General features: G+C 55.2%; 1 protein-coding gene across 1 annotated transcript in view; it reads right to left on the reverse strand.

Annotated features, from left to right (window-relative positions):
* The window catches only part of PARK2 (parkin RBR E3 ubiquitin protein ligase), a 394,517-nt gene that overhangs the window by 6,787 nt on the left and 376,302 nt on the right, over positions 1-11,428 (reverse strand). Inside the window, exon 10 of the mRNA XM_006757721.2 lies at positions 4,343-4,426. Within this exon, the coding sequence (XP_006757784.1) occupies positions 4,343-4,426 (84 nt within the window). The remainder of the gene's footprint in view (positions 1-4,342; positions 4,427-11,428) is intronic.

Below are 11,428 nucleotides of genomic sequence, written 5' to 3' on the forward strand. Positions count from 1 at the left end.
TGTGGCGTGGGGAGTGTGGGGGTGAAAACAGGTTTCTGGGAAACACTCCCCACATCACCAGATGCTCTAAACGGCGTGTTTCTGAGTCTCAGATGGGACGTGACTTGTGCGTCCAGTTGAGGAATGGGCATTTAGTGCTTTTCCAGCAAGTTGGCCACGGGGCCTCGCCCGCTCTGACGCAGCGCGTGGGGCAGCCTGCGTCCCGGGGCCTGCCCGGGTGGGAGGGCGGGCTCTCTGGATGGTGCCTGGGAGGAGGGAGGAGGTAACAGAGCCAGGGCCCCTGGCAGTGTGCCCCTCAGTGAGGACCCCGGTTGAGATGAACCAGAGGCTGGAGCCTTTCCCACTGTGGGTCCACCTGCCACCGACTTCCCAAACTCCCAGCTTAGGGCTTTTCAACATTTTAAAACCAATGTTAAACCAGTCATTTTAGTATTTAAAAAATAATGCACACGGTCTGGATGGTGTGGCTCAGCGGTTGAACATGGACCTAGGAACCAGGAGGTCACGGTTTAGTTCCCGGTCAGGGCCCAGGCCCAGGCTGTAGGCTTGATCCCCAGTGTGGGGTGTGCAGGAGGCAGCTGATCCATGATTCTCTCTCATCATTGATGTGTGTCTCTCTCTCCCTCTCTGAAATCAATTAACATAGATTTAAAAACACACATTAGTAAAAGGAATGCATTAAGTTTAGGGTCAAGGAGTCTAACCGACGGGAGACGCCTGATGGGCACAGGAGACCTGGGCTGGCCCGGCCGGATGATGGGCATCGAGGACAGAGAGCGCTCGGCCTCAGGGAGTGCCGTGGGGAGTGGCCACGCGGCTGAATCCCACCCGAGAAGCGCGTTGAAAGGAACGGTGACCAGGCTAGTGAGGGGGCTGTCAGAATCACAGACACGAGGCTGCCCAAAGCCTTCAGCTTGAAGGGGTGCAGCTCCGTTCCCACTGTTTGCTGTGGCGAGTGGCACCCCGCAAAGCCTGTGGCTGGGGGACCCCAGGGGGCAGCCGCTGCTGGTGGAGGGAGCCTTAGGGAACGGAAACTAGACTGTGATGAGACGAGTAACGGAACCCAGCCTTTCAGTCGATGACTCGCTCGTTCGGTTCGCTCTTCCCACCCAAGGGTCGCTGTGGCTGAACTAAGGACGGTGGCTGCTGGTGATTAGCTCACGGAGAATGTCCCATCTTCTTTTCCTCCTCTTGGGGCTCCTGACAGCCGTGCCAGAGACTTCTGCGGTTCCGGTTCCGCTGGGTGACTTGCTCTGTTCTCGAATCCGAGGGGTGGGAGGCGGCCCCAGGATGAGGGCTCCAGGCGGGAAGCGGCCGCGTTGCCGGGAGGGCTTGAGCAGGGCCTTCTCCCTCGACTCTTGCGGGGAGCCGGTCCATCCTTGCTGTTTCAAGGGACCTGGCATATATGGCATACTGTTCTTAATATGTTTGCTCACCTTCTTGGCGCTGTGCCCCTGCAGATTACTGGGGGACGGGACTTGACAAAGGGGAGGATCACCACATGCACAGTGAAGTTGGAGTGACCTAAAGAAGGTACTTGTCAATCAAACCTCAGAACAGAAATCAGTGATGAGAAGAGGTAAAACCACTGCAAGCCCATGAAAATTTGGGGATACATAATTCCCCAAACAAAGGAATTCTCTCTTTCTTGGTTCAAACCTGGCTGGAACCTAGAGAACCTGGCTGGAGAACCTAAACCGAACCTGGCTGGAGAACCTGGAGAACCTGGCTGGAGAACCTAGCAAGAGAACATGGACACAGAACTTGGCTGGAGATTGTGGCTAGAGATCCTGGCAAGGCTGCTGATCAACTGAACGCTGTCTCCGTGTCATTCCTTCTTCGCCGACTCCGTCCACACCTTTGGGGACCCCTGGACCTGCTGGGGCTGGACCCTGGCAGACTCTCCCTTGGTGCCCCCTCTCCTGACTCAGCGCCCCCTCCCCGGGTCTCCCCACATGTGGACGGACTGAGGCGTCTAGTAAAGGAACATCAGCTTTGTGACTCAGGGACTTCAGCCCCCGAGCCGACCACACACCTGACCCACCAGAGCGGGTTAGCACATCTTTCTTGAAGGGACGAGAGAATGGCTCTTCGTGTAGATGCCACCATCACTCAGCAAACACCCGTTAAAAGCCTATGGAGCAGATGCTGTCTTGGGGCTGGGACGCAGGAGGAACTGAGCGCCCAGGTGAGGAGATTCCGGCGGCACCTTTGCCCAGGCAGTGCCCTCTGCTGGAACGCTTTGTATCTGACCTCACTCTCCTCCGGACACACTGACCCACCGTCCGGGACTTTTGCGGGGAAGCATCATACAAAGGCATGCATCTCCCAGACGTGGTGAGCCTGTCACTATCGCTGTTTACTGCCTAAGTCTCCCCTGTGGCTCCCCTCTGAGCCTGAGGAGAAACACAGGGGCTGCACCCTCCCAGGAGGGTGACTGGCCTATACAGACCCTTGGTTTAAGTCGGCTAGTGGGCCAGTGACGTGTCTGCGACACAGGCCTGCGGTACCGGTTGGTACCAGTCCTCTGTGCTGACGGCCGGCGTGGACCCCTCCCGTTTCCCCCAGCGAACAGGAAGGCTACAGCGGCTTTAAAAAATGTGGGCTCCGTCGACCTGTAACGCCAGAGCTGGTTGGTTCCTCTTCAATGGAGAGCGAAGGAGACGACGGGGTGGGCAGGGCCCCTGGGCAGCTTTGTGTGAGACGATGCTCTTCTTCACTGACTCCCACTGTTTTACACGAACAGGTGTGGGGGCACCGCTTCCTGGAAGCCTTTGTCCAGGCCTGTGGTCATCACAGGATCTGGCTGGAAGGTGCAAGGCCAAGTCCATTCCCAGGGCCCCAGGCTCTACCCTCCGGGGTACAGTGACCCTGAGGGGAGGGCAGGGTGGTCTCAAGGTCATTATCCAGCCTGACATCACTACCCAGTGGGCTCCCATGTGAATGCTCCTGGGCCCAGACAAAGTCAGCAGAGAGAGCTTTGCCACCGCTGCTACGGAAACGGCAATTCAGCCGAACATCCCAGGTCTCGGGCCAGCATTCAGAGGCTGGCGAGAAGCCTGAGCGCGGCAGTTATGTGTGTGTAATTACACGAATACTGAGTAACTACATCTGCAGAAGGCGTACGGGGATCTACTTCCTTACGCTCTGACTCTGCAGCATTCAGACACTTAAAGTTCTCTAGAGTAAAATTAAAATGTTCTGGAATTTCTATGTTGATTTATGAAGCTCCTGTCAATAGAATGACGGAAGGATTTATCCGGGCAGATGTGGCGTTTAAACCCTTGCTAACGTCTCTATCAGGAGAGAAGAATGAGCATCCTCACCGGCTGTGCTGAAGGGGTGAGTCCTTGCCCCTGAGGCTGGATGGATCATCCTATATCATAAAAGCCTAATATGCTAAGTGTCCGGTTGTCCGTTCAACCAATCAAAGTGTAATATGCTAATGATATGGTAAGGCTGCTCAACTGCTCGCTATGATGTGCACTGACCACCGGGGGGCAGATGCTCTGACCGGTAGGTTAGCTTGCTGCTGGCATCCGGCCAATTGGGACTGAGCGAGACACGTCGGACACGCCCTGGAGCCCTCCCCGGCTGGCCAACCTCCCGCACCCCTCCCCGGCCCCGTTTGTACACCAGTGGGGTCCCTCAGCCTGGCCTGTGCCCTCTCACAATCCAGGACTCCTCAGGGGATGTTGGAGAGCCAGTTTTGGCCTGATCCTGCAGGCCAGGCCGAGGGACCCCACCGGTGCACGAATTTGTGCACCGGGCCTCTAGTAGTTAATAAATAAGAGAGAACGTAGCTGCGTTCCCTGAGGCCTGATGCAGCCCGGAGGGGCTCAGCGGACAGCGCTCTTACTGATCGAGGCTGAACCCCCACCCAGCATAGCTCACCACGTTGCTAAACAACCATGATGTCCCTGCGCCGCATAACACTCCCGGCATTTCAATCCTGGAGGCATTTCTGCCAGAGTCTAAGCAAAGACGCCTTTGAGAGAATAAGCATGAGGTGAGTATGGATTCTCCGGCTTAGGGGTGGCTGCCTGGTGTCACATCTCCTGTGCGGACTCTCTGATCTGCTGTGTCCCTCACCCCTACACCCTGCACCTCGGGGAAACGCGATGTGGAGGCACCTGCGCCCCCACACGGGGAGTCTGCGGCTCCACCCCGAGGGGTGAGGTTCTGGAAGGATCCGATGGCCCAGGAGCCACTGCCCCCTTCCCAGGCTGCAGGCGCCCGGCCCGGTTCTTGTTGATTCCGAGTGGAACCCTCCAGGACCTTCAGGACAGAGCTCTTCTCTCCCACCCACACTCTGAGCCCGAGGGGGACGAGGGCACCTTACCTGAGCAGCTGCCCCTGAGGCGGCGGCCAGGGCGCTGCACTCCCCCTCGTGGTAGGCGTCCTTACAGTCGCGGCAGAAGACGAGCTGCGGGAAGACGAGAGCACACAGGTGTCAGAGGGGCTCCTGCCAACTGTAGGGAGCACAGAGGTGTCAGAGGGGCTCCTGCCAGCTGTGGGGAGCACACGGATGTCAGAGGGGCTCCTGCCAGCTGTGGGGAGCACACGGATGTCAGAGGGGCTCCTGCCAGCTGTGGGGAGCACACGGATGTCAGAGGGGCTCCTGCCAGCTGTGGGGAGCACACGGATGTCAGAGGGGCTCCTGCCAGCTGTGGGGAGCACACGGATGTCAGAGGGGCTCCTGCCAGCTGTGGGGAGCACACGGATGTCAGAGGGGCTCCTGCCAGCTGTGGGGAGCACACGGATGTCAGAGGGGCTCCTGCCAGCTGTGGGGAGCACACGGATGTCAGAGGGGCTCCTGCCAGCTGTGGGGAGCACACGGATGTCAGAGGGGCTCCTGCCAGCTGTGGGGAGCACACGGATGTCAGAGGGGCTCCTGCCAGCTGTGGGGAGCACACGGATGTCAGAGGGGCTCCTGCCAGCTGTGGGGAGCACACGGATGTCAGAGGGGCTCCTGCCAGCTGTGGGGAGCACTCAGCTGTGCAGAGCACACAACTTGCAGCCCTCTCTCAGGGTGCTGGTTCTGCAGCCCAGCCGCCGTTGGGTGGCCCTATGGGGAGGCCCAGGGGAGGCTCTCGGCCCTCCAGCCCTGCTGAGTTCGGAGTGGACAGCCGGCCAGTGTTTGAGCCCCGTTTCAACGGATCCTCTGGTTCCTGGCCGAGTGGCCCCAGCCCACCCCTCAGGGAGCAAACTGTCTTCCCAGGACTGCCCAAATGACAGGGTTGTGCGGAAAACAAAATACGGCAACGCAGGAGCCAGACTGCTGCTGTTTCCAATCACAGAGTTTGGGGGGTGTTTGCCGGCAACAGGTGACGCTAGGGCAAAGGCGACGGCTAGGGCACCGCCCCGAGTTTCTGGAAAACACAAAGTTCTAGAAACTTGAAAGCTCCCCAGTGAACATTGCGCATCAGCCAGGAAGTTAGCTGTTTTGCTTATCACATTGTTTGCGAGTAGTTTTTATTGCGCGCTAACAGGTGGCGCGGGCCATTTTTGCTAATTTTTTGCGCAAATGGCAACGTTCAGTAAAATTACGATAACTTTAGTTTACGTATTTGTACGTTACCCGCATTCTACCGCTAGTCTATAAAAAACTTACTAATACGTGTCCCGCGCTCTACTACACTGGTAGAACGTATAAATACGTAAAACGTGTAAACATGTTTCCCGCATACAATGTGTTAAGGTAAGATGCTTTGAACGGATAGAGGAAACCCCAAACCAACAGGATGTAGAAAACAATCATCTTCATCCCTAAACCATCCCCGTCCCTCCTGTCTCAGAGGACAGGTGTCCGAGACAGTTCCCCGCAGGTTGTGGCGCCTCCTCACTGGGTCCAGTTTCTTGTTTGAATTGCTCACTGGGGACGACCGAAACCTCAGGACTTGACAAGAAAGTCACATTGTGTGGCTGTGTATGACTATGACTGTGTGTGTGTGTTTGCTGTGTGTGTCTATGTGACTGTGTGACTGTGACTGAGTGTGGTTGTGTGTGTGGCCGTGTGTTTGTTACTGTGTGTGAGACTGTGAGTGTGACTGTGACTGAGCATGGCTGTGTGTGTGGCCATGTGTTTGTTACTGTGGGTGTGACCGTGTGTTTGTTACTGTGCGTGAGACTGAGTATGGCTGTGAATGTGACTGAGTGTGGCTGTGTGTGGCTGAGTGTGGCTGTGTGAGATTGAGTGTGGCTGGGTGTGGCTGAGTGTGGCCGTGTGTGGCTGTGTGACTGTCACTCTGTGTGGCCCTGGGGCTGTGTTGACCCGTCACTCAGCAGAGCTCACTGTGTGACCTCACCCACTGCTTCCTGTGGAGGCCGGGCTGCCCGGGGCCTGGCAGGGCACACACGTCCGTCCTATCAGCCAGTGGATGAGACAGGAAATCAGTTCACGGTGGAGGAACACCCCGGAGCTCGATCAGTTTGTCAGAAGGAAGAGGCCTTTTCCGACAGAGACACGAAGTTCCCTTTCACACAGCGCCGGAGAACCAACGATACAGTACCAAACAGAAAGGCGGGAGCGCAGACTAAGCCCACCACTTCCATGTGGCAAAAGGCATGCAACGTGGCAAAACGACGCTGTGGGGATCGGCCACGATGCCCGTGGCCCTGCGCCGCTATTTGAGAGGACAGCGGAAATGCAGTCCCAGCAGGCAGCGGCTTCCTCACGGAAACAACTCCAGTCTCACACAGAATGAGGATCTAGGACAGTGGTCAGCAAACTGCGGCTCGCGAGCCACATGCAGCTCTTTGGCCCCTTGAGTGTGGCTCTTCCACAAAATACCACGTGCGGGTGCACACATATAGTGTGATTGAAACTTCATGGCCCATGCGCAGAAGTTGGTATTTTGTGGAAGAGCCACACTCCAGGGGTCAAAGAGCCGCATGTGGCTTGCGAGCCGCAGTTTGCCGACCACTGATCTAGGAGGTCGGATTTGATTAATAAATGGCCGGGTTTTAAATTTCATCATCCCGAACTCAAGAATGTCCACAAAACGCTTGTAAAAATGCTTAGGCTCCAGTTCCCAAACTGTGCCCCAAGGCACCCTGGGGTGCCGCAACAAGCTCCTAGGGTGCAATGGTGTCGGTAAATTTCTGAGGCACACACAGGGATGCTCGACACCCGCTGGAGACCGTGTGAATTACTGACAAAGGCAGGTCGCGGTGTCCATGTCCCCCGTGCTGCCACCCTCTAATGACACCCTGTGTTTGCAAAGCTGGGTTTCCCGTGCTTAGAGCATCAGCAAGAAACCACACGGCGACACCTGTTTGGAGCAGAAGATGTAGCTGTTTAAGAACAAAATAAAAACATATATTTCTTTCAATTTATATGAGCTATTTTCTCCCCAAATGACTATTAAGTTACTAAGACATTCGTTCTTACGTTATTTGGACCAAAATAGTTAATGCTTAATTTTTTAACAAATAATTTTTACAGCCTTTAAAAAATTATAAAAGCAATACATGCCTATTCTGTGGCTCTCTGCGCTCTCCCCCTAGTTAGGTCTGATTAGAAGCAATATGTGGAAACCGAGTTATCTTGGCTCCACAAGGCTCGCTCTGTGCGTCTGCGTGGCTTGTTTATAGTCCCGGCTGCTTCATCCTCGCTGACGGGTGTTTCTGTGAAGGGATCTGCAGGTCTACAGGCCTGTGACCGGGACCTTCCCTGGAGAGACATCCCGGTCAGGCCGCATGGGCCTGGCTCAACCATCGAAAGGTTCAAGAGCCGGATGGAGGCCGCCCCACAAAGAGAAGCCGTTGTGGCCACAGCTTCAGCGACACCTGAGGCCCCACGCCCTCCTGGTGGCCTGTCCTGTGGATTTGGGGTTGCCTAGCTGCCCATGAAGACAGAAGCCAGTTCCTTGCGACCAATCCCTCTCTCTAGGTATGTTGATACAGATACAGATAATGAGGTATCGATATATTCTGTATGCATCTATAGATCTGTGGGGACATCTGAGGATATCTATATCTATATCTATATCCACATCATTTCTATCTCTATCATCTCTATCTCTATCTCTATCTCTATCTATCTCTATCATCTCTATATAATTTCCAAATGGCTCTGCCTCTCACTGGGATCCTCAGTTCCCATAAAAAATCCCACTGGGTCAGTTTATTTTTTTAGGTCAGTTATTCGTTTCGAAAGGACTTATGTAAAAAACCACAACTGTCTGAATTTTCTACGTGATTTGCAAAACTGTCGTTCAAATTTCTGTTCACGTTTGTTTTTATTTCCAAGCACCCACAGGACAGCTCCTTGGAATCCAACCCCCGGACCAAGTGCGTCCCCGCCAGGGGGCGCCTGTTCCCTTGGCCTGACAATGAACCTGGTAATTCAACAGTTTTCCCTTTGGGGTTAGCTGCCTGGGAGGCTGGTGCCAACGTCTCACTCAGCTGCTATAACGAGCTCACCCGAGGTGCCCGGGGCGAGGTCTGCAATTCCAAAACCACTAAAGGATACATTCAATAGCGTGACTTTTATTTTTTCTAATAGGTAATAGCCCACTATTCTTACCATGGAAGTCTTGTTTTTGCCTGGCAATGACTATGTTGAATAGTCACGTTTAGGATAAATAAAGTCTTGGACCTTGACAACGTGTAACACAACAGCCTATTATAATATATGACATCACACAGTAGATACTTGTATTTTTTTTAAAAGGGATATATATATATATATATATATATATATATTTGAATATATTTTTATTAATTTCAGAGAGGAGGGAAGAGGGAGGGAGAGATAGAAACATCAAAGATGAGACAGAATCATTGATTGGCTGCCTCTTGCATGCTCCCCACTGGGGATCAAGCCTGCAACCCGGGCATGTGCCCTTGACCGGAATCAATCCTGGGACCCTTTAGTCTGCAGGTCGACACTATCCATGGAGCCAAACAGGCGAGGGCGATACTTGTATTTTTAAAATCAGGTGCAGTTCAGTGCTTGGAAGCAAAGCCTCGACGTGAGAGCCCCTGGAGCCAGAGCCCTGTCTTCCGTGTACCATCTGTGTGACCCTAACATCGCTCTGTGTGACCCTAACATCGCTCTGTGTGACCCTAACATGGCTTCGCTTGAGCTTTTGGCATCTGCACAGGAGAAGCATTATGCTAACAAGTAGTTCGCACTGTTCCGGGCACACAGTACACACAATAAGTGGTTTTTAAATAGAATTACGATTTTTATAAACAACATGATTCCGTAGAAAACCAAGGTGATAGTGAAGCGCCTTGCTCTGAAAGCAGGCCCCGCACATGGGTAGGAGCTGTTGTGTGAACGCCCTGGAGACACGGGGCCTCGCTGGGGGCGGAGCCTGTCAGCTCCCAGGACAAGGGGAGCTGCCTGCACCAGCCTCCCCCACATGCCGAGGGGCCATCACTGTCACCCCCTTCCACGGCCCAGCACCTCTGAGCAGCCCTAGGAACTGCCCGTCACACTTATCATGCAAGAGCCTGTCAGTAGATAGTCGTTTGATTGACGTCTGAGGCTGAGTTCCCGTCTGCTCGGCCTGGAGACGCATGGAGGAGAGGCTGCACATGTTCTCGCTGGAAACACGACAGGGGATCCAAAGACCAGCTCCCAATGCGGTTGGAACACACCGCGGCCAGGCGGGGCCGGCAAGGAATGACCCTCAGGTGAGGGTGTGACCCTTGGAGTGGCCTGATCTCTATCCCCTGCTGGCACATCTACTACGAAAGCACTTCATTATGCGGCATTTATTTCTCTCCCACGGCCCGCAAGGCCTGTCTTAAAACAACAGGCAGAATCAGAGGCCATCGCGGAGCCTGGCTGTCCTCAAGGGAAACAGCCAAGGGTCCAGGGCACGTCTGTGCTTCCCGGAAACAGACGAGGGCACATGTTCTTGCAGTTTGGGGGCGCGGGTTGTTGGGGGTAGCAGTGACACGTGACAGCCCCTGTGTGTTCAACACAGTGACTCCAGAGAGCAAGGCGCCCTGGACCAGCCCCGCGCACATGCAAAACGCGTTCTGACAGGACAGGGCTCGGAGCGGAAGTGGGGTTCGATCCTCACGCACTCAGCACAGTTTTGAAAGGAAGAAAGCGGGCGACTGTCTCTCAAGTGCACGTCTTCAGATCACAGCCTCTCACGGTGAGACACAGACTTAAGCGGCCGCGCTTGCAACGCCAACGGGCCGGGATAGTCTTTCGCACGCGCCCTCCATGGGACTGAAGACCAGGCGTGCGAAGGAGGCTGAACATACCTTACTGGCTGGACTCCTCTGTGTTTCTCAGGTCCTGCCCTGATCACCAAGGGTGGCTGCACGGTGCCGTCTCGGTTCCCGCAGGACTCGGTGCCCGGTCCCGGCCTCCACGCCCCAATCAGTGCAGTTGCAGGTTCGCTACCAGGAAAGGCCTTCCTTCCCTCGGCTCAGCTTCCACTTCGCAGGGGCCTTTCAAGGAACTCGGAAAACCCCCGTTTCCAACACCGTCAGCTATTTGCTCGAATGCACGAATGGACCCATTTGATCTCCGGTTGGATGGATTTGTGAACCCGCTGTGAGGACGAGCTCATGGGGAACGTTGCCCTCTGCCCCAGGACCAGGGACCCATTCCAGACAATGCAGCCACCCAGGAGAGCGTTTCCCAGCGTCCTTCCCACAGGGCCGCCCTATAGCCGCCAACAAAGAGAGGGGGCAGGGGAGGGGACTGCTGGGAACGGCCTTCCAACTGGGACTGCAGACGGAAATGCTGAAGCTGATTTCCCACTTCAGCACAGTTACCTACATATATAAAAGCTACTATGCAAAGTGTCCCCTCGGGAGTTCGACGTGCACTGACCACCAGGGGGCGGCACGGAATGAAGGAAGGCCCCGGCTGGCCCTGATTGCCAGCCAGGCCCAGGGACCCTACCTGTGCACAAACTTCGTGCACCGGGCCTCTAGTCTGGGAGTGAAACAGCTGGGTCCAGTCCCGTGGGCCTTCGTTCTGACTGCCTTTGTGGACCTGCTCACCGTGGAGGATGCTGGTCCCACCCACATGCAGCAGCAAGGTTGTGACGGCCTGTCCTCTCCCCCGCACGCTGCGTTACCAGGGACGGCCCTTGTCAAACCCTGGCATGAAAAGAAGCTTGAGGAAATCGCAGCGCTTTGGCTAACACCATCTCCGCCCACATGTTGTCACCCCAGAAACGTGCTCCTGGCCAGAGAAACAGCTCGGGTCACTCCGGAGTATGTGTCCATGCAGGGTCAAGAGAGGCCTGTGGCCCGGCCGGCATGACTCAGGGGACCTCTGAACCAGGAGGTCACAGTTAGATTACCGGTCAGGGCACACGCCTGGGTTGTGGGCTCCATGCCTGGTGTGGGGCGTGCAGGAGGCAGCCGATCCATGATACTCTCTCTCTCTCTCTCCCTCTCCCTTCCTCTCTGAAATCAATAAAAACATTAAAAAAAAGGAAGA

This window comes from Myotis davidii, unplaced genomic scaffold (assembly GCF_000327345.1).
Source record: "Myotis davidii unplaced genomic scaffold, ASM32734v1 scaffold1494, whole genome shotgun sequence".
Classification (NCBI taxonomy): domain Eukaryota; kingdom Metazoa; phylum Chordata; class Mammalia; order Chiroptera; family Vespertilionidae; genus Myotis; species Myotis davidii.